The sequence below is a fragment of the Leptosomus discolor genome, chromosome 13 (assembly GCF_034619465.1).
Source record: "Leptosomus discolor isolate bLepDis1 chromosome 13, bLepDis1.hap2, whole genome shotgun sequence".
NCBI lineage: Eukaryota > Metazoa > Chordata > Aves > Leptosomiformes > Leptosomidae > Leptosomus > Leptosomus discolor.
Genome location: NC_141403.1, coordinates 4,683,398 through 4,710,434, shown reverse-complemented (window position 1 = coordinate 4,710,434; position 27,037 = coordinate 4,683,398). Strand labels below are relative to the sequence as shown.

At 38.2% G+C, this 27,037-nt stretch overlaps 1 protein-coding gene across 5 annotated transcripts in view; it reads left to right on the top strand.

Annotated features, from left to right (window-relative positions):
- PRKDC (protein kinase, DNA-activated, catalytic subunit) overlaps nucleotides 1-27,037 on the top strand; it is an 81,251-nt gene that overhangs the window by 28,286 nt on the left and 25,928 nt on the right. For 3 of the 5 annotated variants that reach the window (XM_086472694.1, XM_086472696.1, XM_086472695.1), the window contains 29 exons: nucleotides 49-181; nucleotides 1,230-1,388; nucleotides 1,703-1,906; nucleotides 3,725-3,910; nucleotides 4,891-4,995; nucleotides 5,823-5,990; nucleotides 6,272-6,399; nucleotides 7,389-7,596; nucleotides 8,757-8,935; nucleotides 9,989-10,157; nucleotides 10,690-10,755; nucleotides 11,174-11,246; nucleotides 11,468-11,616; nucleotides 12,826-12,963; nucleotides 13,087-13,206; nucleotides 14,135-14,278; nucleotides 14,492-14,643; nucleotides 15,187-15,318; nucleotides 15,741-15,852; nucleotides 17,306-17,430; nucleotides 17,520-17,669; nucleotides 18,095-18,268; nucleotides 19,148-19,246; nucleotides 19,896-20,106; nucleotides 20,674-20,863; nucleotides 21,234-21,449; nucleotides 22,772-22,884; nucleotides 24,843-24,974; nucleotides 26,154-26,333. In XM_086472694.1, coding sequence (XP_086328820.1) covers nucleotides 49-181; nucleotides 1,230-1,388; nucleotides 1,703-1,906; nucleotides 3,725-3,910; nucleotides 4,891-4,995; nucleotides 5,823-5,990; nucleotides 6,272-6,399; nucleotides 7,389-7,596; nucleotides 8,757-8,935; nucleotides 9,989-10,157; nucleotides 10,690-10,755; nucleotides 11,174-11,246; nucleotides 11,468-11,616; nucleotides 12,826-12,963; nucleotides 13,087-13,206; nucleotides 14,135-14,278; nucleotides 14,492-14,643; nucleotides 15,187-15,318; nucleotides 15,741-15,852; nucleotides 17,306-17,430; nucleotides 17,520-17,669; nucleotides 18,095-18,268; nucleotides 19,148-19,246; nucleotides 19,896-20,106; nucleotides 20,674-20,863; nucleotides 21,234-21,449; nucleotides 22,772-22,884; nucleotides 24,843-24,974; nucleotides 26,154-26,333 — 4,315 coding nt within the window. Of the gene's footprint in view, nucleotides 1-48; nucleotides 182-1,229; nucleotides 1,389-1,702; nucleotides 1,907-3,724; nucleotides 3,911-4,890; nucleotides 4,996-5,822; nucleotides 5,991-6,271; nucleotides 6,400-7,388; nucleotides 7,597-8,756; nucleotides 8,936-9,988; nucleotides 10,158-10,689; nucleotides 10,756-11,173; nucleotides 11,247-11,467; nucleotides 11,617-12,825; nucleotides 12,982-13,086; nucleotides 13,207-14,134; nucleotides 14,279-14,491; nucleotides 14,644-15,186; nucleotides 15,319-15,740; nucleotides 15,853-17,305; nucleotides 17,431-17,519; nucleotides 17,670-18,094; nucleotides 18,269-19,147; nucleotides 19,247-19,895; nucleotides 20,107-20,673; nucleotides 20,864-21,233; nucleotides 21,450-22,771; nucleotides 22,885-24,842; nucleotides 24,975-26,153; nucleotides 26,334-27,037 lie in introns of all 5 variants that reach the window. The other 2 variants (XM_086472693.1, XM_086472697.1) reach the window with 2 other exon arrangements.

The following is a 27,037-nucleotide window of genomic DNA, read 5'->3' as shown; positions in this document are numbered from 1 at the left end:
ATGGAGCTCCCCACCAAGGTGATGTTACTGCTTCTCTTTTCTCCTTAGCCTTGAGGACCTTTGTTCGGTTGATCTGTTTAATTCAGATGCACGTTTTGATCAAGTTAAGTTTAGTGCTGTCCTTTCTGCCTGCAAGCAACTCCAGAAAGCTGGCCTGCTTCGTTCTGTTCTTCACGATCAGGTAATTCTTTTTCCAGAAAATAATGGTGAATATTTTTATACAGCAAAGAGCTTTACCTGTGTAAAAGGCCAGTATGAAAACAGAGAACAAATCAGATGAAGAAGTTGTGTAAAATGAGAGCAACAGTGAAGAGCTGGTGGTGAATGGGATCAGAAATAAACGTTTTACGTTTATTCTGCAAATCTGAGTAGCACAATGCTGAGGGTTTGAACGATCTTCATAACTGTGTCTGTCTTTCTACACTTTCCAGGTCCTGGAGCCAACCAGAATCTACCTAAAACTTCCTTTTAGTGAGCTTCACAAGACTGAAAGCTCACAAAATCAGGATTTGCTATCCTATAAAGGAGGCATTTTTCAACAATTTTTAAACAGAGATCTTTCCAAGTGATGAGGGAAATTAGAAAAGGAATATAGTGGGTCTGAGTGGCAGGAGAACAGGGTAGAGAGCAGTTGGGGTGTGGGGGTCTAGGCTATATTACTTGACTTCTCTCTACTAAGTTTCTGATTGTAGTAAATGTCTGGTTTACTCTGGGCAATTGAAGGAGAACAGACTAGACCACAGCCACAAGAACTGAGAATTTGTCTCCTGGTGAGCAAGGCTATATTTAACAAGTAACAAAATACTTGATTTCTGTGGGGTGTTTGCCATCCATCCTCCACATCTAAACGAAAACTGGAGCTGTGCTTGTAGGACAGTGATATTCAAGCACCTGCATGGTTTACCTTTTGTGGCCCACTGGTTTTGAGTAAGCTCTTCAGTTTATTCCTGTAGGAATAGTGTTACCTGAAAAAAAAATCTGGGGGAGGATTAGAATCTTTTGAAGACTTTCAAATTACTATTAGTTTGTTCTGAGCTTTGTACATGACAGGGTTGTCTTGTTAAAAATCCTGTTCCTCAGAAAGGTGTCTTGTCGTGGTATATTTGCATTGCTTTATAGAAAATGACCTGAGTGTTCTCACTAGCTGTAGAGATGGATTGGAAGCCCTTTATGTTGTTATTTTTTCATCTTATATTAATTGTCCCTTGTTTGTTTATTTATTTCCATAGGATGAAAGGCCTCACTTCTCAGTTGGCTCTAAGCTTCTTTCAGTTGTTTACAAGGGCATTGCACCTGGGGGTGAAAGGGTGTCTCTTCCATCGTTAAACGTCAGCAGTAAGCGATTAGCTGAGAGACTCCTGCAGCTAGCCTTCGCTATTGATGACCAGGTAGGGTACGGTTCTCCAGTTTTAATACTCAATTATTGTTTAATACTCATCATCAGTAGCCTTCTACCCATATTTTGGGTAAAGAGGCTGATGTTTTACTCCTGCACAGGAACTGTAAGGATTCTCTGGCTTAACTGAGTGACAATTGTAGATAACAAGCGTTTCAGTATTCTGTTTGTGCTTTATTTTTGTGCTTTCTGTTAACAAAAACCAGTTTGGGATGGGAGCTTTAAAGAACTCATGCGCTTTTCTAAGAAATGAGTGACATTTAATGTGCTTGAGGTAACTCTGTCTCTATACCTTAATTTTCACAGTGCGAGGAGCTAGTAAGTCTGCTGTTGAACACAGTAGTGTTATCTGTGCCACTGTCAGGAGCATCCCAGAGGAACCTCATCGCTTTCTCTCATGGACAGTATTTCTACAGCCTGTTCTCAGAAACCATCAATCAACAGCTGCTGAAAAACCTGGATGTGATCATAGTCCAACTTATGGAATCATCCGTCAGCCATCCCCAAATGGTATTTGACTCCTTTAAAAGGACAAAGTGAAAGGGGAGTGTTAGAAGTAATACTTCTTTTGTTGTTACAGGTGGATGTGACTGAGTGTGTGGTGGGGAAAAAGTGCATTTGGTTGCACTTCAGACAGCATTGCGTTGATAGAATTTTTGGGGTTGTTTTATCACAGCCTGCTGGCGCTACCTTTATGATCAAGCTGACATAACTTAGGCTGTCTGCCTCATGCCAAGCTGAGTGGGAAGTGCTTACCTATTAACTATCCTGAATCCTATGAATTTCAGGACTTTTTTTGTACAGCACTTCAGATCAAGAATGTCCTTTCAAAGCAAGTCTGATTGTTCCCATTTACTGTGCTGTGATTTTCATTGCAGAGTGATCCCAGAGCACGTGGCCTGGATGTGTTTTGGGTAAAACTAAACTGGAAAATAAACTCCAACCCCTAATGGGCATTTAGTCCACAAGATTAGAGTAGAGCTAGATCAAAGCGTTAAAAAGAGAGACATACACACGCAGCCCCTGTGACCTGAAATAAATACAGGGTAGCTGTCCTGTACTCAGTCTCAGCACCACTTGTTTTGCTCAACAGATTTTCATCTTGTGGGTTCTCACTCCTTACTAATGTAGAGCTCACCTTTAGGTCCTTCGAGGAAACGTGTTATAATTGAGAAGCCTTCTTTCAGGGTTTCTGACAAACAGAAGGGTCAAAAAGAAAAATCAAAAGTCCACCTTCCCTTTTGCTTAAAAAGATGCTCAGGAAAGTAGATCATCCTTTTAAAAATAATTGGATCTTTTTTAATCCAAGATGTTATGTTTAAAGGTGTTACTTCCTTTAGTAACTTCCTTTAAAAGTACCATTTTAAAACGCTAGGAACATAATTATTTGTGATACCAGAACTTGTTTAATTTGATTATAGTGAGACAGATAGATAGATAGATATGTTTTAGAAGGCTGATTCTTGTGATGACTTTGTAGTGTTTCCTGTGCAGAGCATGCCACAACAGATTTACTTTAGAGTGTCTATGATAAATGACAGGCTGCTAATTTACACTGGCTACATGTGGCAATGGTGTTAAAAGTCTTCACTTCCTTAATTTAATTAAGGTAAATAGCCAGATTGGTTCAAATAAACACTTTTCTGTTGTCTGCCGTTTTTCTTTGCCTGGTTTTAAAACAGGAATGTATCACTAGATTATATTGGGTAAGATACCTCTTCTTTAGTTTTATGCATTTGTGATGTACAAGAAGAAAAAAATAAGGTTTATTTTACTGTACCCACACAAATTTGGTGAAGTCACAAGATTGATAACATTAATCCAATTTATTAGGTTGTTGCTAACTATTTGAGAGGAGAATGCAGAATTCAGATTGGGAAGTCAGTGACCATTAGTTCTTGAAGAAAAGAGATGGAAGCATACTTGGTTCACATCCAGTATGCCGTGGTTTGTTTTTCTTTTCAAAGTGTATGCAAATAAGTTAGCATATGTGCTATTGCTCCTATTTCTCAGCTTCACACTAACTAAAATTTTCAAGTATTGATCTTTAGAGTTATTCTTGATTGTCATTTATTTCTCCATATTGACACAAAAGGTGTGGGAAGGAGTTGCTGCATTGTACTCTGAATGAAACAGGAGTCAATGGGATAAAGTCTCTTTGGAAAAGTGTGTGCTTTTGATTTCCTGCAGAGAGACTTCTGAATCCCTTTGAGATTTAAATCTAGCATTGCTACGAGATGCTTTTTTAATGATGGCTCATACCAGTGAAGAGATCCTATCATCCTTTCGTTTGGGGTGCAAGAATCTCCCTGTCGTTTTTCCTTCCAGGTTGGCAGCATTTTGAACGGCATGTTAGATCAGAGTTTTAGGGAGCGTGCTGTACGCAAGCAGCAAGGAGTGAAACTGGTCACAGCTGTGCTAAGAAACTGGGACAAACTTGACAGCTGGTGGGCCAAAGGTGCAGCTCCCGAGAGCAAAATGGCAGTGTTGACCCTGCTGGCAAAAGTTCTGCAGGTATGTGTGGCTTTATAAAATCCGGGTAACTTTTCTAATTCTGTGGGAATTGTTTCTTGCTACTTCATTCTAATGTTTTATGTTCAGGGAGGGACAAAAGGAGAATATCAGAATCTGAATTTTATTTTTTTTTTATTTGCAAGTACAAAAAATCTTTGGATAGGCAGAAATGACTAGATTTTCCTCATCTCCCCCTCTTCCTTTTTTTTTTTTTTTTTTTTTTTTTTTTTAAACTGCTGTTATGTTTTAATTCCTCTTTTCCTCCTGGAGTATTGGTACAAGTGCAGAGAGTAAATTTTGAAACTGAGCAGTCTCTCATAACATTCTTTGTCGTATTGACATCCAGAAAGTCACAATGGAGGAGTTCTACCCATATCAACAGACTGCAGAAGGATCTTCGTTTTGAACACCTTTAATTTTTGTTACATTGGGGGTTTGGTCTTTTTTTTTTCTTTTCTTTTTCTTTCTCTGTTTTGAAAACATAATGTATATACTTATCCTATTGAGGATTTTTAGGAACTTGTAAAAGTAGCTATACACAAAAATACCCGTAGATCAGTTACTGAGATTTTTTTTTTTTCTTTTTTATAATGAATTATTTTAAACTTGAGTTGTTTTAAAGGTATCTATTAGGACACAGAATGTGAGCTGTGTTGCTTAGTGCTGTATTATCTGGCAGTGAAGTGACCAGTAGGAAATCTGGCTTTGAGAGGGAGCTCAATCGGTTTTTTTTGAACTGGAAAGTATCCAACATTATGATTTTGTTTGTTCTGTGTAGGAGCTTTTAGAATTCTTTTTGACAGTCCTTTTAAAACCAAAATCACTATGTATGTGCTTTCTGTTAATTCAGTGTATTTTTGGAAATAAACAATTCTATAGCTCATGGGGTTTTCATTGTTCATTAGTACAATGATCTCTTTGACTAGTTTTAAAAAAAGAAAAAAAAAATCCTGATTTTTTTACTTCTTCTGTCATTCCAGATTGACTCTTCAGTTTCTTTCAATACCAATCATGAAGCATTTACAGCTGTTTTTAATACCTACACCAGTCTGCTTATTGATCAGAATTTAGGCTTAAATCTTAAGGTAAATTGCCCACTTCAGTGGCTTCTCCACCTTCTCCAGATCAGAATATTAGCTGTTCATGAAATTCCTTGTTATTGGTTTTAAATGTTACCTTAATTTGCACAGTCACACGGACACCACTCCTGGTTTGTATTCTACTGTTCAACATCCTAAAAATTGTGAAACATCCTTTTTGTTCTCCAGACAGAAGGCAGTATCACAGATGTCATGTTTTGGGTTTAGGTGCTTTTTATTTTTTTTCTTGCTCAGATGAAAGGCATGTAATTTTGGCGGGAAAAAAATGGCTGTCAGTTGCAAGTTGTTTACAACTCTAAAGGGCTCATTTGAGAAGTGACAGCTAATCAGACTTTTAGCAAGGAGTGGCATTCCAGGTCAAATTACGAACATCTGCCATGATTTTAATGTCCGTGTCCTCAAGTATGAGACCAGTACTACTGGATTAACTGCTGTATGTGTTTTGGTCAGGAGAGGGAGGTAAAGGACTGCATGTGGAGAGTGGAAGTTATAAAAGATGCTGGAGCATAAGGTTTGGACTAGAAGATTAAAAAGCTTGCTAAAAGAACAATGAGGTCTTATCCCTAGCCCTGTGAGCCATGAGGTACTAATTAGCTTCTAACTCTCACTCAGCAGTGACCAAAGCTGTTTTCTGAACTAGCACCTGAAAGATGAGCAGCTACATAACCTATCTTTGTCAGTACCCTGAGCCATTGAGTCAGTAAGCGCAGCCACTGCTGCTGTTTCGTGGTCCTGTTCAGTTTACTTCATAGTTAGAGAATTTTTTTTTTTTTTTGGTGTGAAACTTCATTATTTATTTTTTTTTTCTTCAGGGCCAAGCAATTATAATTCTCCCGTTCTTCACTAATTTGACTGGAGAAAAACTTAACGACCTTAAGAATGCTCTTGATCAACTTGTAGCTTCCAATTTTCCCATGAGGTCTGATGAGTTTCCCAAAGGAACCTTGAAGCACAATAACTATGTAGACTGCACTAAGAAGGTCAGTATGGTTAACAAATACATATGTTTGTCTAGAATTATGTCTCGAAACAATGTTTTACAAGATCTGGAATTAGAGAGACTCTCAGTTCACATAAGGAAATTAGCTTTTCTGTTTCTGAGTTATGTCTTTATCCAGAAGTTTAATGTGCAGATACACATTAAATAAAAATAACCTTCTGTTCATCTGCTTCTCATCAGTATTGAAAAATAATTATATAATTAGATTGAATTTATTTGATCCAGTGTGGCTCCTTATGTTATGCATTACTTCTTTTTCAGTTTTTAGATGCCTTAGAATTGTCTCAGAGTCCAACGTTACTGCAGTTGATGACAGAAGTCCTCTGCAGGGATCACAGACACTTCATGGAGGACTTATTTCAAGCCAGCTTCAAAAGAATTTCCAGAAGGTGAGTTTAGTCTGTTGGATTTTGCTGCTGTTCTCATTGTTGAATTTTTGCTGAAGCAAATGTGCTTCCTCTATTATGTTGTCCTTGTAATAGTGATGATTTACACCATAAAGTTTAACATAATAGCTTTAATTCAGATTTTGCTTTTGTCTTCACATTTCCAAAATATCTCTGAAGTGTGAACAAGTGGCACCAACTTCCAGATGACACTTGCAATACCTGGGCAAATCTTGTAAAGCCTTCTGTATTAGCTTGTTCTGACAGAATTCAGTTGCAGACAGTAATTGTGATACCTATATTTGCTACCCCTATATAACCACATGATCACTTAAGTTGATAGCACTTACACTGACAGAGAATTACTATGTTCAACCACTGTGAAAATACAACAGCACATTTATTTAATTAAATGTTTCCAGGCTGCTAAATTATAGACACAATTAGTCTCTTCCAAACCAAACATTCCGATTCATGACGGGCTATTAAGTAGTGACTATTTTGGAGCATGTAGTTTCCTGGACAAAGTCATTTTACCTTATGCCCAAATCCCATTTTTGAAATTTTAGCTTTTATAAAGTTATTCAGAACAACAGTTGATCTGGTAGCAGAACACATGATAGGCCACAGAAGGGTAACAGTGAAGTGTCCTCCTTTTTTTCCTTCTTGTTTGTCTCCATCCTTCACGTGTACCAGATAATTTTATGGTTTTTTAGGTTGTTCGGTGAAAAGGAACTGAGAAAGCTTATGATTGCTTTTGGATTAAACTAACAAAGGTATATGAACAAGTTTACCTCTGTTGCAGAGTAAGAAGCTGAGATTTTCTTTGGAGAGCTCCACAATAAGTGGCAGTTCAACCTGATCTTGCATGTCTTGTAGGATGATAACCCAAGAGGGTATGAATGCAGACAATAAACATTTGAAATGTCACGGGGATTTAAGACACAAGTCTGGTAAAAGAATTTTCATCTTGAGATTTCCATCTTATTTAGGAGCACCACTGACAAGCAAGTGATGCTGTTGGACACTGTTCACAAAATGTTCCAGAGTGAAGACCTTCTTTCAAACACTACTCGTCAAGCATTTATGGATCGCTCCCTCCTCACTCTCGTATGGCACTGCAGCTTGGATGCACTGAGGGAATTCTTCAGCAGGATTATAGTGCAGGCTATGGATATGCTGAATTCCAGGTTTACAAAGGTATGAATTACTTTTTTTTTTTTTTTTTTTTTTTTTTTTTTAGGATTGGGGAAGGACTAATAAAATGTCGGTGTTGGTCTGTACAGTTTGCTTAACTTTGAGTGAAACACTGATTGAAACCATTTGCTTTCCCATCTTCTGTATCTTGGAGCAGCAGTTTACTGTGCCAATTACATAGTTTGACCATTATTGAGAAACTTTTCTTTGTTCCCCAACACACTGTTCCTATGAAGTTAATGTATATGTTCACATATCTACGGTGAATAAAAACTGAAGTTGGAATGTTATCTCTCTCTCTCTCTCTCTCTCTCTCTCTCTGAAGTTCTGTCAAAAGCAAAACCCCGTTCTAACTTGGAAATATAAAAACTTTATGAAATTGTACCCTGTTATTACATTGTAGGAGAGAGAGATTTGACCTCCATAATGGAAGCTCTTAAATTAGGTGCCTGACTTGTAGAGAAAGAAATACATCTTCTAATTGTTGCAAAGGTCTTTCAGCAAGAGGTTAGGAGCACAGATCTTCCTTTCTCTATTTACAGCCTGTCCTCCAATTTAGAGTATAGTTACATGCAATGATTTCATTGTCAGTGGAAGTCTCTGCTCTTGATGTAGTTCTTGACTCCTGTGGTTTTGCTGATGCGGCTGTTTAAAGGCATCAGGACAAACAAGATACTAAAATGATCCAAATGTAGTAATAGTTATTGAAAACAAAAAGCTAAACCCAAGACTTACATAGTCACCCCCACCATGCTGCTTTTGCTGTAAACATTGGCACCAAAGTGAGGTCCATGAAGAAACTCGTGAATGACACCCAGTATGGTGACAGGTTTGTGTGTTTTGCTTATGCCTGTCATGAGTCTGAGCTGCTGCTGGGTATTTTGCTTATTTTACTCCAATATCACTATAATGACTTAGGCCAACTGTAGTTAAGACAGCTCACCTGATACGGATCAGATCAACGTAATTTTAATAACTATTGCACAGGAACGCAGAATCTGTCAGTCTTTTATTATCAGCAGCTCTTTTTGCTGTTTTATAAAGGTAGAAGTGAGCTGAAAGCTGTTTAGTAGAAACTAGACTCACTCCACTAACTGTGGAGCTACTTAGGAAGGGCAGGATCCAGGAAATCTCTTTCTGAGGTTTTGCTTATTTGTTTCCAGTCCAATGAATATACTTTTGATACACAAGTCACCAAGAAAATGGGGTATTACAAGCTGCTAGAAGTGATGTACGTGCGTCTTTCAAAAGAGGATGTTTACTCCAAGGACTCTAAAATTAACCAAGCTTACCGTGGCTCCATGAGTGTCGAAGGGAATGAACTTACCAAAACTCTAATAAAGTAAGACTATTATTTCTTTTATTTCCTTTTAATTCCTGATTAGGTTTTGGGCAGATACATTTTTTTAAGTATGTCATATAAAGCAGAATATTGATTTGTTTAAGGGTAAATATAACATGTGATGTAGCTTTTGATTTTAAATGGAATACAGAATGTTGAATTTGCATTGATAGAATGATCTGTAGCGTAGACTACAGTCTAAGTCAGGATGACTTTTGCCTCCTGGTTTTGCCATTTTTTTTCTGTTTAAGCTTGTGCTTTTATTGTTGCTTTTCAATATGATTCTTGGTCTTTAATTTGTGTTCTCACAACTTCAGTTTCACTATACTTACACTTTTATGTACAGAATGGTTCTGTGTTGTAATAGAGGTATTTATATGATTGATGAGAAGATGGGATGGCTTTTCATTTACATTTCATAATAGAGCAGCACACCCAGTAGGTGTAATTTGGTTTAATCACTTCTGCAGACGGGGACAAAAGATTAATACTGAATATATATGCTAATTAATATTATTTAGTTTGTTTAATATTCTGAAAAAAATACAAGATGCCTGAATTGCTGTTAATTTGTTTTGTTTAAATTTTATTTTACAATAATATGTCCTATGAGGTCTTCAAAGAATTTCTTGGCTATAATTTGCAGAAGATCTATAAATGGCTACAGGCAAAAGACCTATAAAAATTACATCTAAACTGGTTTTCTCTATATCTGTAGCATAGCTTAGCATGCCTGTGCATTCGTAGTTTCTTGGGGAAGGACCGTGAGAGAGAGACATACATGCATTGAAACATATCTCCATCTTACCTGAACATGGCCTGTCGTGTTCCTGCCATTAAGGGCTGCTGTGTAAATCGCTGAACGGTTCCATTTTAGCGCAATATACCTGTTGAGACCTTGAACAAGTCTGAGGTGGTTCAATGCTGATACTGCTAAAATACTGAAGATCTCTTGCAATTCTATTGATTCACTGGGCTCTAGTTGGGGACTTCCCTGTGCTTCTTAAAAAAAAAAACTTCTGATGGTGTTTTCTTGCCGGTTTGTATTTTAAGGTCGTGCTATGATGCATTTACGGAAAACATGGCAGGAGAGAGCCAGCTGTTGGAGAGGAGGAGACAGTATCACTGCGCAGCATATAATTGTGCTATTGCTGTTATCAGTTGTGTCTTCACGGAAAGTAAATTTTATCAAGGCTTTCTTTTTACAGAAAAATCAGAAAAGGTGAGAAGTGTTGCTGCTGTTAGAAAGCTTCCAGAGCTTGAGACACAAAGTGATTTTACATTATTGCAATAAATCAAAGAATCAATCCTGAATGACAGGCCATTATATTAACAAACTACCCAGTGAGGCAATAGGAGGTGTCGTAGCTGACTCTCCTGCATCCTTTCATGCATTGAATTGCTGATGTTGGGAATGGGTGAAGTAGCAATACATTTACCCTGTTTTCCCTCCACTCTCAATCAGTTCTCTAAAATATGAGAACAAAACCTGTTGTTGAAGTTCTCCAGTACTTGGAATATACTTGAATAAGAGATGCCCTATTTACAGAGCACATTATCTGTGCTGTGAATTCTGGAGTAGATGAATAGCAAAATTTTCTTAAAAGTGGTGATCTAGAAGGTAAAACATGCAGTGTTTTCTATATTGTACATTGATCTGTTGTTTTTTAAGAAGGAATAAGATACATTCAGAGCAGTTGTTATTGTGTGCAGCATTATAATTTTGTTATTTCCAAACGTGCTTTGATTTGCAGAACTTGCTGATTTTTGAAAATTTGATAGACCTGAAGCGTCAGTATACATTTCCTGTAGAAATTGAGGTGAGTGGAATTTCTGGGCTTCTGTGTTCCAAGGTAAAAATTGTGTGTGGCTTTAACAGTGTGGTCACTGTAGAGCAGGTAAATTCTCACATACAGGGAAAGAGGATTCTGTAGTGAATAAAAAATGGAGTACTCTTAATGTTTTAAAATACTTTTTTCTGAGAGAAATCCAGACTGGAAATTTAGAACACAGCTGCGGTGCCTGTAACTTACGTGTATTTTTAGCACAATTACCCCGGTAATGAATGGCTGTAGGAATAAGTAATTTAGCTGTTGTTCTCTAGCATTGATTATAATCGTTTATGACATGAGATTGCTATTCATGTTAAATGGTTTTTATCATTTTTTGGCAGTTCTGTAAATAAATAACTACTAATAAACTGTAATTAATTTTCACACTTCGTTTCTTGCTGTTTAGGTGCCCCTGGAAAGGAAGAAGCGGTACATTGCTATTAGAAAGGAGGCCAGGGATGCAGGGAATAGCGAGCAGGGTATGAAAGTCCTCTATGACTACAAAAAAAGTGCCTTCTTACCTTTCATACAGTGTTCGTTGATGTGTTGCTAATTGGCTTCTACAGTAGTAGGAACAGATAAAAGCATTCAATATACTTCATCTGACAACCAATCCCCACCACCCTCAACTTTTGGTGGCCAATAAAGGCTTATTTCTTGTAATTGCCTTGATTAATGGTCTATTCTTTTTCCTATTTAGATGAACCCAAGTATTTAGCTTCTGCATCGTACATGATGGATAGCAGTTTGAGTGAGGAAATGAGTCAGTTTGATTTTTCTACTGGAGTCCAAGGTTTTTCTTACAGCTCCCAAGACGTTGCAGCTAGTGGTGCTCGTTTCAGGAGAAAGGTAATTTAGTGACTTATGTGCTGTGAGGAAGAAAAGTTTTGTGGTTTCTAGCAGTCGCATACGTTTATTGGAGTTGAGAAAGAGAAATTTGTGGTCTCCTAAATTTGTTCTACTTGACTGAGAAAAGGTTCCTCCAGAAGAAGATGAGGGGACTTGAGCGGTGTTCTGTTGGTCATTTTTCTGCTTCCTTCTCTCCACCATCTACGGCTGGAGAAAAGCAATGCCCTACCTTGGGTTTCTAAAGTCATAGGAGTGAAGTCCAGCCTGAGTTGTAACAAGGTGGCTTGTGACCGTGTGCTCTCAGGAGTATCCTGTGATGGTTCTGTTTTGCTGTTAGGCACCTGGTTTCCTCATTTCCCTCTTTTTGGACTTCAAAGGCACTTGACCAAGCTGGTTGTATCAAATGCATGGAATAAATAATTAAACAGTATTATTTTTATAGCTCTGTTGTGGCACTTTGTATGTAACCGTTGCTCTTGAACACCATTTAATATCTTCCAAGACTTGAAGTTGTGTTCCTTCTGGAGTCAAGAGATGTCTCATCAACGGTAATACTGATTGGATAGATATTTGCTATAAAACAGAAAGAAAGCTTGTAAGGGTATTACAGACACTGAAGATGAAATCTGTCAAAATAACTGTTAACATTAGTAAAGATAAACTGTTTCCATGTTTTAGAGCAAGGAGGTATTTTAGCTGCAGTGAGGTTAACCAGAAAAGTACTTTCAATCTGCTTTGTGTAGTAATGTAATTTCTAACTACAAACAATTTTCTTTTGTGGTTTACTCTGTGTAGCAAAAGAGAGAGCTGCTGTGTTTGCTAGTCAGTGTGAAAACTCATCCATAAAAATAGGGCTTTTCCCCCGAGGAAGGTGTTAACGCATTCTTTCACCTATTAAACGAAATAATTTCTGTGAGGTTCAGGTAATTCTTCCTGCTTCCAGCAGTTGCCACACCTATCCTGGCAGGTAGTAAAGTCAAAGTAACATGAAGTTGACATCTGTTGGCCCAGAAAGTAAAAGGTGCTCGCAGCTGGTGCTTGTGTTTGGGAGGTGTCTGTTTGAACAGCGCGTTTGGTATAGTCCCTGTTGGGCACACTGAGCGTGTACTCACATCTGTAAGTACAGATAAGATCAGAATGACTCACGGCGTTATCACGATTTAAAAGAAAATACAGTGTTGTTATTAATCATAGTAACACGTTTTTCAGGAGCCCACAGAATACATGGTTTTAAACGATGAAATGGAACTGGAAATGGATGAACTCAACCAACATGAATGCATGGCTTCTATGACCACTCTGATTAAACATATGCAGAGGAACCAGATCACACCCAAAGTGGAGGAGGCCAGTATTGACCAAAAAGTTGGCATTTTTTCACTAATCATACCAAGCTGGGGGCTTTTTGGCTTGGTAAACCTATTTGGTCCAAGGTGTGAGTTGATTTTTTGCTTATCTCTTAAATTTCAGGGGACAGTTCCAGTAGATCTTCCTCTTTGGATGAAGTTTCTGCATGGCAAATTGGGAAACCCATCAGTACCGCTAAATATTCGCCTCTTCATAGCGAAACTTATTGTTAATACCGAGGATGTGAGTAACTTTTTTGTTACATTTTTCCTGTTAACATAACAGGTTATATTGTAGTATCAACTGTGTAACTCTTGCAGGATAAGATGAGACTTTTGGGGCATTCAAATTGAGTAGTTTGCCATTATAAGAGGGAGTGCATTCATAGCCCAAAATTCCAGATAGTGCCAGCATTTTGAATGAAATACAGCTACTTTTTCTCCCAAACTCTATTTCTGTAAGTAGAGAGTGTCCAACGATATGTGTCTTCTGTAAACTGTAAGTAATTGATCATTAATACTGGGCAAGAGGTATGGCTGATTATCTTTGCCGTCTTTGCAGGAGAATATATAAATTTTTTTAGTGGTCACAGGTGAGGCTTATGGAAACTGTTAGAGCTAAATGATGTTCTGGTTGCAGAAAGATGTTCAGAAAGCATATTTTGTCTTTGCCTGAGAAGAAATGTTTTCTAGCTCTCATTCTTGGGTAAAGCGTTCTCTTCCTATTCCATACAGTGATTTTAAAGTACAATGTTTCTGTTTGAAATATTCCAAATCCAAAATGCAAAATGGCTGAATTTCAGAATGAATTCAGAAGCTTTATACCCACTTAATGCTACTTTCTTAGTAAAGCTGCCTGAAACGGAAGGGTAGATGAGTGGCGTACTCTTTCAAATCCTTTAGGGACACGTTTTCTGTGTGAGACCCATATTATGTGGGCCCTAGTGAAATAATTAACTTTTTGTGAATACTTGGTTAAAGGTTTCTAAGCGGAAGTGAGGAATGTAGTTGTGGGTACCTGTTATTTTAAATTCTTTGTGGTCATTGCTTCAGAGATTAAGGAAAGTGAGAAGAGGTTGATCTAGGAGTCTTACATGTAATGATACTGAACAACAAGTTGTTGAATAATTGGATAATTTGTACTTAATCACTGATTCTCCTGTTTTCTGTAGGTTTTCCGGCCTTACGCAAAACAGTGGCTTGGTCCATTGCTGCAGCTTGTTGTTTCTGGGAATAATGGAGGTGAAGGGATTCATTACATGGTAGTGGAAATAGTAGTTACTATCCTTTCCTGGACAAGTGTAACCACTCCCAAAGTAAGCATGTGTGAAATTAATTTTTATTATTATTGTGACTATTTGGTAAGGAATGACTGAGTTTGTTATTATGCACTTATAATAATTTTCTACATCAGTCCGCTGTTTCTTTTAGATATTGACCTCAAAAATAGCTCATTTACTTGCTTTCATAAGACAATATATGGCTTCATGTTGGAGTCTCTATGTTTATTTTGCTCCTGTTCATTGTAGGGGAATATTAAGGATGAGATTTTAGCTAACAGATTGCTTGAATTCTTGATGAAGAATGCCTTTCACCAAAAAAGAGCTGTGTTCAGACACAATCTGGAAATCATAAAGACAGTTATAGAGTGTTGGAAGAACTGTCTCTCCATACCTTACAGGTAAGCATTTAGACAATTGCTTTCTTTTGTCGATATTTCAAGAATGTAAGCGAACCTTATCAAAGGAGGTGAAAAGGTAAATTCAGATGCAAGAGTAAACTTCTTGTCCCTAGAGCTGACAGTAGAACTTCAGAACTGAACTCTCCAAAGGTTGTAACTTAATTTGCAAAATGAGAGACAGGGAAAACATGTAGAGGATTGCAACAACAAAAGCAGGAGTAATCTCTGCGAAGACGTACGTTTTATTTGAAATTTTGAGTGTCATCACTGAATATTAGTGCGGTCTTAGTAAGACTTCTGCGCTTCAGAACTTATGGCAGAGAACTTATGTGGGCTTACAATCTCTTTTTAGTGGGTGGTTTGGGTTTTTTTGCAAAGACTTCATCGAAGCTAAATACTTCTTTCTGAATATATGCTTTCTGCTGGTTTTGGTGGGGTTATAGGTGTGTATATATCTGTATATACAGAGAGAGTGAGGGATTTATGGTGTGTGTATTTTGTGTTTTTCATGTATATCATTACTTTTATGTTTTTATCGAACAGTTTAATATTTGAAAAGTTTTCTAGTGGAGACCCAGACACAAAGGACAATTCAGTGGGAATTCAGCTGCTGGGAATTGTTCTTGCTAACAATTTACCTCCCTTTGACCCAAAATGTGAAGTAGATCGTGTCAGGTGAGAGATGCAGCTTTTTGGTGAATTATTTTGATAGAAGCTTAAGACAAAGAGAGCAAGTCTAACTTACCAGCATGAAGTATGGGAGCTGGGTTGCTCGTTTGGAATTTTGTCCCATCATCCCTTTGCTATTGTCTGTCAGGTGTAATGGTTTTCTGGCTGCCAACTGCAGACCACGTTCATTTGGGAAAATATCTAGAAGGATGTAGTGGGCCCCAGGGTTGCAGCTTCATGGGAGGTGATAGTCAGGAGTTGCCAAAGCGGGACTTTGAGACACTGCAGGTGGAAAATCCATGTTACACTGTATTCAGCTCTTCTAAAAGCAGTCACTGTTCCCCTAGGCAGCTCGGGTGAGATTTTTGTTTCAGTTTAAAACTGGATGCTGGAGTAGTGGCTTACAGCAGGTCTGCCTTTCATGTTAGGTATTTTCAGGCTTTGACCAGCAACATGGGCTTATTAAAGTATAAAGAAGTTTATGCAGCTGCAGCGGAAGTGTTGGGACTTGCTCTTCGATACATTGCTGAGAGAGAAAATGTAAGTGAACTGTGGTGTGTGTTTGACCATTCCTGTCTTAATTCTATATACATGTTTTATATGACTACTCAATTCAGCTCCAAAAATGAATCTATTTAAAAGTCAGCAGTATTTGTCCAACAGATCAAGTTAAAGGTTTAAACTATTAACTCAAAAGTATTTGAGAGCTGACTAAGTGCAGAGTTCTTGGCCTGACAGTGTTTTGGGGCTGACAGTGAGTGGCCTCTTTCTGAGGCTTTGTTCAGCTTTTGGCAACCAGCAACACTGGCATGGTACATTTAAAGTTCAGGGTTTTTTTAAAGGAAAAAAAAAAAAAATCCCGAACTGTGAGGTTTGGGATTACCTTTTGAATATCTGTATTTGAGGATGTTTTATCGTTTGCAAGTGTTTTGATGTAAAATTTGGAAGTATTTTATTAGTTTTTAATCCAGTTATTTTCTAGGTAGTGGATAAGGTGAATGCAAACCTGTTACTTACCAAATCCTACAGTACTAGAACTAGGGAGTAGTGCTTGATGATCATGGAAATCGGTTTGAGACAGATGCTAGAAGAAGTACTTTACACAACAGTTAGTGAACTTCTGCATTTGGTTGCTAGAAGAGGTTCTAGGGGTAAGTAGCATCAACAGGTTCAAAGATAAATTAGGCAAATTAATGCACAGAAAGAATCCCATGAGCAGGTTCTAGAAACAATAGACAGCAATGTACACTGTTAAGATCCCTACTCTAGTAGCGGATGCATGTTGGGAAAAGGAGGAGAAAATGCAGCCAGGCTCATGTGCTCCCCCTAAATACCATTCTGCAGCTGCTACTGGGGACAAAAATACCGAGATACTGGCTAGGTGGATTATGAGTCTGACCTTGTAAGTTATTCTTACTTCTCTCCCTACTATTCTTTCTTCTTTCCTCTCTTAATTGTATTCTGGTTGTTCTTTCACAGTTTGTAGAGCATATTTCACAAATTGAATTCCTGCAGTCTTCTCTTTCACAGTCATCCAAGCAGTCTTTTGAGTAAATGAGCAAAGATGGTGCCAATATTTTATCCTATACAGGGGTTATTTTTTGTCATTAAGTGAAGTTTGCTGATGATTTTTCACGTTTTCACTAAAACCATCTATTTTTATACATTCATTAATTGGAACTCTGCCATACCACGTGAGAAGCTACTTATTACTTGTATAAGCACACTGAGCAGCTTGTATTTCAAAATTAAGGCGTTGGTTCCAACCCAGTCAAAGGGAGCTCACAAACGTATTGTTGAAGCAGGCAATCGGGTGTTTCAGCCAGGCATAGCTGTACAGCAGCCATGAAGCACCATAAATGTCAAGATGAGGTGGGTGGATCTTATGTAGAGAAACGCACTGGAATCAAACAGTACAGCAGCAGAACTACGTGTCATTGAGGTGGTGTGAGTTTCATGGCTATGCTTGTCCTATTGTCCTTCTCATTTTCAGGTACTTGAAGATCCAGTTTATGATTGTGTCGTAAGACAGTTAAAACATCATCAGAACACCCAACAGGATAAGTTTATTCAATGCCTGAATAAAGTTGTTAAGAATTTTCCACCTCTTGCTGACAGGTATGTCATGATTTACATGGTATGTTCATTGTAGATTTAGAGGAATAACAGCAAATAACTTTTCTTTGTGGGCTTCTGGTTATGTCAAGGTTTATGAACGCAGTATTCTTTTTGATACCCAAACTTCACGGTGTGATGAAAACTTACTGTCTGGAGGTAATAATGTGCCGGGCGGAAGAAGTACCTGATCTCCACTTGCAGTTAAAGGGTAAAGACTTTATCCAGATCATGAATCATAGGTGAGTGGTCATGTGATTATAAATGTAGATGCATAGTCTAAATTTCTTGATAACATTTTCTGGCCACAACATTTTTACATTCAGAAGCATTTATAATTGCTGTTCACTTTTTTGGTCACTGCTCTCCTCGTTTGAGCTCATGGAATCTGGGAGTTAAGATGGGTAGCTCACTGAAAACCAAAAACCCCTAAATAGCAAAGGTGAAACACCACTGGGATGTGTGTTTCTGTAGTATGTGTTAGTTTAGTTATGTTCTTACTCTTAGGTTGAACTGACAAGTATTTACCTAAAGCCCTTTGTGCAAAACCAAAATATTATCGCTAAAAACTAAACTGAAAAACTAAACTGATCTTCTGGTTCTGTGTGTAGCAGTGGAAAGAAAAGCAATGTAACTATTCTTTTTTTTTTTTCCCCTGTCTTTTTAGGGATGATGAAAGGCAAAGGGTTTGTTTGGATATAGTGTACAAGATGCTGTCTAAACTAAAACCACTAGAACTGAAAGAACTTCTTCCAGGAGTGACAGGGTTCATTTCTCACCCCTCTGTCATATGTCGACAGCGCATGTATGATATTCTGATGTGGATTTATGATAACTACAGGTGTGTATTCACTGCAGATGCTGTCTTTCAGTGGTTTGTCACAGGCAGAGTGAAAATGCTTTTAACACTGTCTTCCATGTCCCTTGGTGCAGGATTTTTCCAGTGCTCAGAAAAATAGAGCCTGTGTTTTGCCTAAGTAGCTCTGACCTTTGGTGGCAATTTTATTGCTTCCACTAAAGGACAAAGACTTAGACCTGAACTTCAGCCCAGAACTAGGATGTTGCATCACCACAGCATGATGGCATCAGAGGTCTCCCACTTTTTTTCTTGTTGGCAGAGTGTGTAACTAGTAAGAATTGTACAGCAGAGAAATTTGCTTGTAGGTGGAAGGTCTATTAAGGCACTTTGGCGTGATCTGGATCCCGTCAGCCTGGTGGTATAAAGATGTTCTTTCTGTTTGACCCCTTAGAGTAGGGAACAGACATGTACTCAGTTTGATGAGCAGGTTGCTGTTGAATCATCTGACTTAGCTGGGTTCTGTTATATGCTTATTCCCAAGATAACTGTTTGAATGGATAATTATTGTGAAGAAAAAGTACGGGCAATTCTTACTCCAGGGTCACTTGGGAAAAGCTAATTCTCTGCCTGTTTCTCAGTTTTAACCTTGCAAACTCAGAATTACTTCTCTTTGGCCTTTGTAATAAATACCTGACGTGTATTACTTAGCTTTCTGATTTTTTTCTTTTCTAAGTAGTGGAGAGACAAGACTTTTTTGCAATGAAAACCTCATGTTATGAAAAAAATGCATCCTTGTCATGCCAAGTTGAGATTTTTATGAGAAGGACTTGTTCCTCCTTTTTTCCTGCCATCCTGATCCTCTTGTTTTACTGTGGATTGTTTGAGAGAAGTCACTAATAGACATTTTTCTCCTACCATCAGTGATCCAGAAAGCCAAGCAGATGGTGATTCTCAGGAAATACTCAAACAGGCAAAAGAAATGCTGCTTCAAGGACTGATTGATGAGAATGCTGAACTGCAGTGAGTAAAGAGTGTTGTAATGACTGTCTGAAGTAACAGATCCCTAAATTGCTCTTTCTTTCTTTTAACAGAAAAGTTGATCCTTAGAAGTTTTTTAATATAAAAGAGAGGCGGTGAGATGACATTAATTCCTTTTCTTCTAAATTATAAAATTGTGTCCCATAGTGTTACACCAAATTTTAGTGAAGCACAGAGCTTTTGAACAAACTTCTAAGTCATGGAGAAGTTGTTTTGGTATGTTAGACCTAATCCTGCATTAATGTTCTAGAGGTTTTGAATAACAAGGAGACCCTCACTATGCAGAAACACACAAAAATAGATTAAATGTTGGAGGACATTGGATTTTTAAAATTTTTTTGTGAAATGAAAGGTAGGATAGGACATCTCTGTGGTTATCCACCCATAGCACTTCTCAAGAGGAGAACAGCTGAATAGAAATAACTCTTTCAGAGTAAACCTTTAGTATCAGTGGGATGGCGTAGAGCATGGTAGATGAATGATCATTCATATGGAACATCCATGGCTTGAAATGATGAAGCCTTTATAATCTCATTGTGTTGTTTTTTTTTCTTTAACTTGACTTTTTTGATAGTGTTGTCTTTTTCTGTTTCCAGATAACCAAGAATAACTTTATTCCTTGCCTTTGCAGATTAATTGTTAGGAATTTTTGGAGCAATGAGACAAGGTTACCCACAAATATTCTTGATCGTATGCTGTCATTGTTAAGTTCTTTATATTCCGCCAAGATTGAAACACAGTACTTGAGTCTAATCACAAATTTTCTGCTTGAAATGACTAGCAAGAGCCCGGACTATTCCAGAAAAATATTTGAGCATCCGCTGTCTGAATGCAAATTTCAGGTGAATTGTAATGTGTTGTCCTACGTGCAACCATGTGACACATTCTGTTCCTTAATGTAGTTACCACTTGGACGAGTAGTGAAGGAGATTTTTTTGAAAGTGCAATTTCATGCTGCATAGTTGACAGCTGGACAGTCATACACACACTATTAGAAGTTCGGTAATTTTGGGGGGCAAGAATATTGCTTTCTTTCCAAAAAAGAAAGATTTAATTAAAATAGTTATATATACCAGGTGTAGCTGATTTGTAGAGTAGTAAAATACCTAAAAAAAGTGGGTGGTGGAGAGAAGCACCAGGAGGTGGAGAAACGTTGTGAAGGAAGAGGAATACTGGTACAAGAGCTGCAAATCAGTCCTCAGCTGACCAGTCCAAATTAGTGAGCTTTTTTTTTCTGAGCTATGGAGAACTTTTATGTGTTTGGGGTTTTTTGTATAGTCGAGTTCTGCCCCTGTACCTGGAATGGTGTTTTAAATTCTGTACTTTAATTGCTGCTGTCCTGTCTGAAGGAAGGCAGGCAGAAAGCCTCCATTCTTGCTGTTCTTATTGAAGCCTTCTTGTGTTCATAGGACTTTGTAATTGATTCCAGCTGGCGTTATCAGAGTACCATGCTCACACCGATGTTTGTGGAGACTCAAGCTTCTCAGAGCATCCACAGGAACTTATCACAAGAAAGATCCCTTTCTGCTTCTGGGTCAATCGGTGGTCGAGTGAGGGCTACCCAACGGCAATACGAATTTACACCTACACAGCATGCCAGTAAGTCCGGACCAGTGTCTTCTGAAATGTTCTTGTTTGCTACAGGAATGATTTCATTCTCTTCGTTCGTGTTGCATATGAATTTTTAACATAAAAATGTAAATGCCTTTAATATTTTGTTTTCAAGGGCTTTTTTTTTTTTTTGCGTTGTGCGAAAAAACATCCAGTCACATTTTTATTAGTCTCCTGTATATTTTATGTTCTGCCTAATGTAAAAGACGTTTGTTTCTTACCTAATAGCTTGAAATCTGTTGTGCCCATAAACACTGGGAATTATATTTTTGGGGGAGGAAAATGACCTGCTTCATAGATGTTTTCATGTGATTTATATGTGGATACATTACAGATTTTTTACAATATTTTTTTACAGGTGGTAGAAGTTCTTTTAATTGGCTAACTGGAAGTAGCATTGACACATTGGCAGAGTATACGGTTCCTTCATCCTCTGAATCCTTGTCTTCATCCATGCTGTTGGTTAGCAAACGGAGTGAAAAAATTAAACAAGCAACTTTTAAACCAGTGGGGCCGGATTTTGGGAAAAAAAGGTTGGGTTTGCCTGGAGATGAGGTGGACAGCAAAGCTAAAGGTCTGTAAGCCTTATGATGCAATTTCTATATAAATATGACATTTTTATAGACCGTCTTTGTCAGTTATTTGTCTGACAGCCCATTATCTTTGAGACAATCTAATTGAACTTCAACTTGAAAGATTTTGTTTCCGGGGGTGTGTGGTGATACATAACGTGTGGCAAAAAGCTAGAATTGGGCTAGGAATTGCAAAACTGTACGTTGCTAGACAAAAGAACTGACTGGATAAGAAACCATCTGGTGTGATCTTTGCATTCCTGCCTCTCCCTAAGACGATCGTAGCATGAGTGTCATACAGTTCTGTCACTTCTGTTTTAAATTTAACTGCTTATCTCTTTAAAGGAGAGATCTTCTTAAACATATTTTTTCCAAACCATTTCAGCTGTGCTGACACAATCTACAACACATTGCAATCTGTCATTAGAAGTACCTGCTATTTTCTGAGAATGCTCCTTCATCCACCCAGTCAATAGCTGAAAAATGTCAGTACTCTTCCGGAATGGCTTAGGCTCCTTCTCCCCATTTCCTCCCCATTTCCTCCCCATTTCACCCTTGCGTACCTTGTCATTAAAATTTTGGCTGGAAGGATGGGAGTAGGAGTTCAGGCAGAGAGCTGTAAATACTGACCTTTTCAATACCTGAGAGATGTTTCAGGGCAGTTTTGAATGGACCATGCTGAACTATGGAAGCAGAGAGGTCAGTCTTCATTCCAGTCAGTCCCTGGTCTTCTACCAGGAAAGTACCAGTTATAGTGGTACATTTTTGTTTGCTCGCTCCTCTTTCCTAAGAAATGGCCTGAAGTGAACAGTCTGTCAAGTCACATTTCTCCGTGACTGTCCTGAGCAGGAGTTGATCCAGTGACAGTTCTGTAATACTAACATAAAAAATAGAATTCTGTATTGTTATTGCCCAGTCTTTGAATATATTTAGCACCTCTTTTATGGAAGGAGCTATATACTTTATGGAATGTTGTGCAAATGCCATACTTCACGTTTGAGAGCTTAAAGTAAATTTGTCTTGTGGGGCAAATATGTTCATGAATTCTAGTGCCTTTCCCAGTTCAATAGTTTGACCCTTGTCCATGTGCATAAAGTTTTTATAGAAATGCTTATTACCTTCTCTCCTAAGAACAAGTTAATTTGTTTTAATTTGCTGTCTTGTTGAAAGGCCTTGCATTGAGTCGTTGGTTAAGAAATTTAGGAGACAAGCTGGTAAACTGGTAAATACAAAGATGATGTTTGTTAGTAAATGATGTTCTTGCCTTAAATCTGAAGTTTGCCTGAGAAAGGAAAAGCGGTAGACCTGATGGTGTGTTCCATAGGTTTAGAAGAACGAGCAGAAATTCTGAGACTGCGGAGACGTTTCTTGAAGGACCAAGAGAAACTCAGTCTGATCTATGCTAGAAAAGGTGTGGCTGAACAGAAAAGAGAAAAGGTTTGTCAATCCAAATAAGTTTAAAACCTTAAGTCCCAATGCCATTTGCAGTCTTGTACTTCATCTCTAGAAGTAACTTTGGGAAGAAGGGGTAGGTGTAAGATACTGGTAGCTACTTTTAAGATCTTTAGAAGCTCTTAAGAATTTAGAAATCGTGCTATTTATGTGCTTAAAGCTAAATGATGTTACTTAGCATGAGTGGGAAAAGAGCTGGATGATAACACTTCCAGTCTACCACTTGATGTGTATGAAGTGAATTTATGTGATGGAGTCCCTAACAGCTATGGGAAGCTCTTTATGGTTATCATTCTGGAAACTGGGAGCCTTGAAGCTGCAGTACTCTGCAGAAATAGTTGGAGAACATTATCCAGTTTCTGAAGGTGAGCTCAAAGATGTGTTACTGCTGATGAACTGACCGGAATGGTTGTGTACTTTTAACCCGAAGGAATGTCAGTAATAATCATTTGCTGATTGTTTTATCAAGGCCAGAAACGTAGTACTATGTGGGTTTTCGTGATTGTGTTATGTACTTACAATAAGTTAAGTATTTTTAAGCTCGAACAGTTTTTCAGAGGTTCATGTTACTAAAAATGACATACATTATCATCCAAAAATGATAGCAGTTAGACCAACAGCAAAGGAACCCAGGACTGAGAGCTCAGTTTGAGACACTCTTAAAATTCTTTGCAGCTGCAGACAACTGTGTAAACAGAACTAATGTCTGGAAGAACCACACAAACACCTATTTTAGCCAATTTATATGTACTTGCAGGCTAAAGCTACCATTTCCTCCCACCCTGCAAGAGAGAACCTGTCAATGTATTCTGTATGACAGTCCAAACAAAAACCCCTGTGATATGCCCCAATAAAAGGCCAGAGGAGACTGTGAATGCTGTCAGGTCCCATTAAACTTTTCAAGAGACTTTTTGCACATAAACACACATGAAACTTGGTGACTTGTGTTAATGCTATACCTGATGGGGCAAAACAGGAAAAAGTAGGTCCTGCAAGAAAGTATTTGGAAATAGCTCTAGCAACATCCTAATTTTCTCCCAGCATATTTCTCTTGACATTTTTTTGAAAATCATCCCTTTGAAGTTGTGTAGAAGAAAAATGGGCTCAAACAGCACAATTCCAAAGGGTTTACAGAAGATTAAAAAAAAAATCTTCAAGCTTTCTTCTGTTTCCCTTTTCCATTCTACCAATTTATATCCACGTATTGTCTGCTGGTTTTAGCTGGTGATGGAAGTAGATAAAAATAAAACCCCAGCCTCTAAACTTACTGCTGATTTCCTTATAGTGTATCAGTGCTACAAACAGGAAGAAAGGCAGAGGAAGAGAGAGGTTTTGTCTATGTCTGGTAGTAGCTCTTGTTCAATTAAAATGTATTCCTTTAGGCCTCAGCAAAAGGCAGGGCAGCTATTCAACAACTGCAGTTTACAACAGTTTTAGTATGGTTTGGTTTAAGTTTTACTAGGAATTGGTTCCATCAGGTTCATCCTTCTTCCTTCCCTTCCTCATCCCACTGTGTGACATAAAACACACCAGCATTAGGAACCTCATTTTACTTTGCATATGGGCTAGGCTGAGAACCATCATATTATGGACTCCTGCGGCTCAGCTTAGTAAACCATAGCAGCTCACTAGCTGTCAGTCATAATCATTCTCTTTAAAAGTGACTTAAATACTGCCTGTATGGAAGCAGGAACTACAAGGCATTAATATTAAAAGTTAATGGCTGAAGTAAGTCTGTGAACAAGACTTTGGAGTTTTTAGTTGACTAAGATAATTTTGGGTTTAACCATATTACAGCTTTATAGAAAATGTATTTGTTTAATAAGCATGGCAAGAGTTTATAAAACACTTCAGAAATGTTCTTGCTTATTTTGTCTTATATAGATACAGCTCTTTCTAAGTAATATGGTTATTATTTTTTTAACATGAGCAATGCGTTTCAGGAGATGAAATCTGAGCTGAAGATGAAGTATGATGCCCAGGTTACTTTGTACAGAAGGTACCGAGTAGGAGACCTTCCTGACATCCAGATTGAATACGCCAGTCTCATTGCCCCTCTGCAGGGCCTTGCCCAGGTCTGTCTGCTTGTCAAAGGTCACTTGTGAATTTTTCTGTTCTTGTAAGGAAAATGACCTGTAGTTGGGCAAACGCTTTCAAAATTGATTTGTTGTTTTGTAGTCAGCCGCTGCGACAGGCATTTGAAGAGTCTGTTTTGAGGGAGGATTTCTCTTCCCCCTGGGCTGGTGCAGTGATGAGAAAAGATGCCTTGTAGCTTGCCTCGCCTCAGCAGTTGATTTGAACACTGAGGACCTGAGACATCAGCTGTTGTCCATTGCCTCTTGGGTTCCTTTGCTTGAGAAACAGATGGTGGTGGTCTTTACAGGCGATATTGCAAAGGACATCTCACTGTACAGCCCCAAACCAGCCATTTTTATTCTTTCAGATGGCTATAGTGAAGTTATAGAAATGCAAACAAAGTTACTGTGGCTAAGACTGGACTCAGACTACTCAGTAAAGCTGATCCAATATTCCTTTTCCTACCTGAGGGCAGTAGAAACTGTAGGCTGAACCTATCCCATTTTACAGTGTTTGGGAAGTCACAGTGCTCCTGATTACCTTTGTATGTAATTTCTTTTGATGGTCCCTTATCTCTGAGTAAAGGGAGGAAGTAGCACACTCATGAGTTATCTGAATAGCATTAGATCAAGAGTTAGACCGAACTCCAGTCCCATGATAAACCAGGATGCACAGGATTATGTTACAAATGCGTTTCTGGGTTGAAAAAATGTCTTTAAATCTCAGATGAAACTGTCTGTCTGTACAGACAGTCTGTCTCTCTGTAAGCTGCCTCAATGTTGAGTCTCTGTCTCCTCACACATTGATGTCTTCTTTTTTTTTCCTGAAACAGTCTTCACTGACAGTGGTGTCTGTAAGATGGTTTTGGGTGCCTGGTTCCTGTAATGGGAATTGTGAATATGTGAAAATTGTAAATTCCATCCTCTCCACCAACACTGTGACCTGAAAGCTACATTGTCTTGGAGTTTCTCTATGTAGAAGAATTAAGATGGGATTAGAATGGGTAGTACAGTAATTCCCAGCACAGGCGTGATGCATGCCAGACTAATTATTCCACTCCCAAAGAGTGCCCACATAGGGATTAGGTACAGGGTGGGTCATATCTCTTAATTTTATTTGTTAGTTTATTGTGTCACAGAAAAATTCAGTGGCCTTACTGCTTCTGTTGTAATTTACAGAAAGATCCAACATTTGCCAAGCAACTTTTCAGCAGTTTGTTTGGTGGAATTTTTCATGAGATAGAAAAATCTAAAACTCCTTCTGAGAAAAAAGCCATCATCCAGAAGCTCCTGAACAACTTCAATAACTTCCTGAGTATGAGCCTGTCTTACTTTCCACCCTTCATTGCGTGCATCCAGGTAAATCCTGCTATATGGCATGAAAGTAACTGAATATAATGTCTTTGTCTGAATGTGTGGTAAATCCAGTGGTAGCAAAGGTTAAATACTGTTACTGAAACTTAAACAGAAATGGAAAGAGAATTGTTAACCAAATGGATATTTCAAGTGGCTCTTGTTAAGGTGAACGAGATAATTCATGCCTCTGAAATGAACGTTCAAGATTTTAAAATTTCTGATCTGTAGAGTTTGAGTCACCTTTTAATGTTTTAATTGCATCAGTAACAAGAGGTGGCTTGATTTTTAAATGAAAGCCACAAGAACAATTAAAAGGTTTACGTGGGTGTCATGTGCTTATCTTCCTGTCTCTGGGAAGTGCTTACAGAGGAACACTTTGATGTCTTGAGGATATCAGTAGCTGTCAGACCTTTGTTGTTAGCCTCTCTTTCTTACTTTTTCAAATTAGTCCCCTGAAGTAGCTCTCAGGGGATTTTCAGTAATGAGGGAAGGACTTGCTCCCACCAATGGGTGAGTGGGCACACCACAGCGATTTCACTGGAGGGGAAACAAGCCTTTCTGCTGTGAGAATGACCTGGAGTAGGTTGTGAACTTCATCTTTTACCCCAATTTTCAGGGAGATAAAAAAAAAACTTGTCCAAGCACCTGTTATGTACTTATTGTCAGTGTATTTAATGTTTCTTGTCAACTGTGGTCATCTTAAAGTT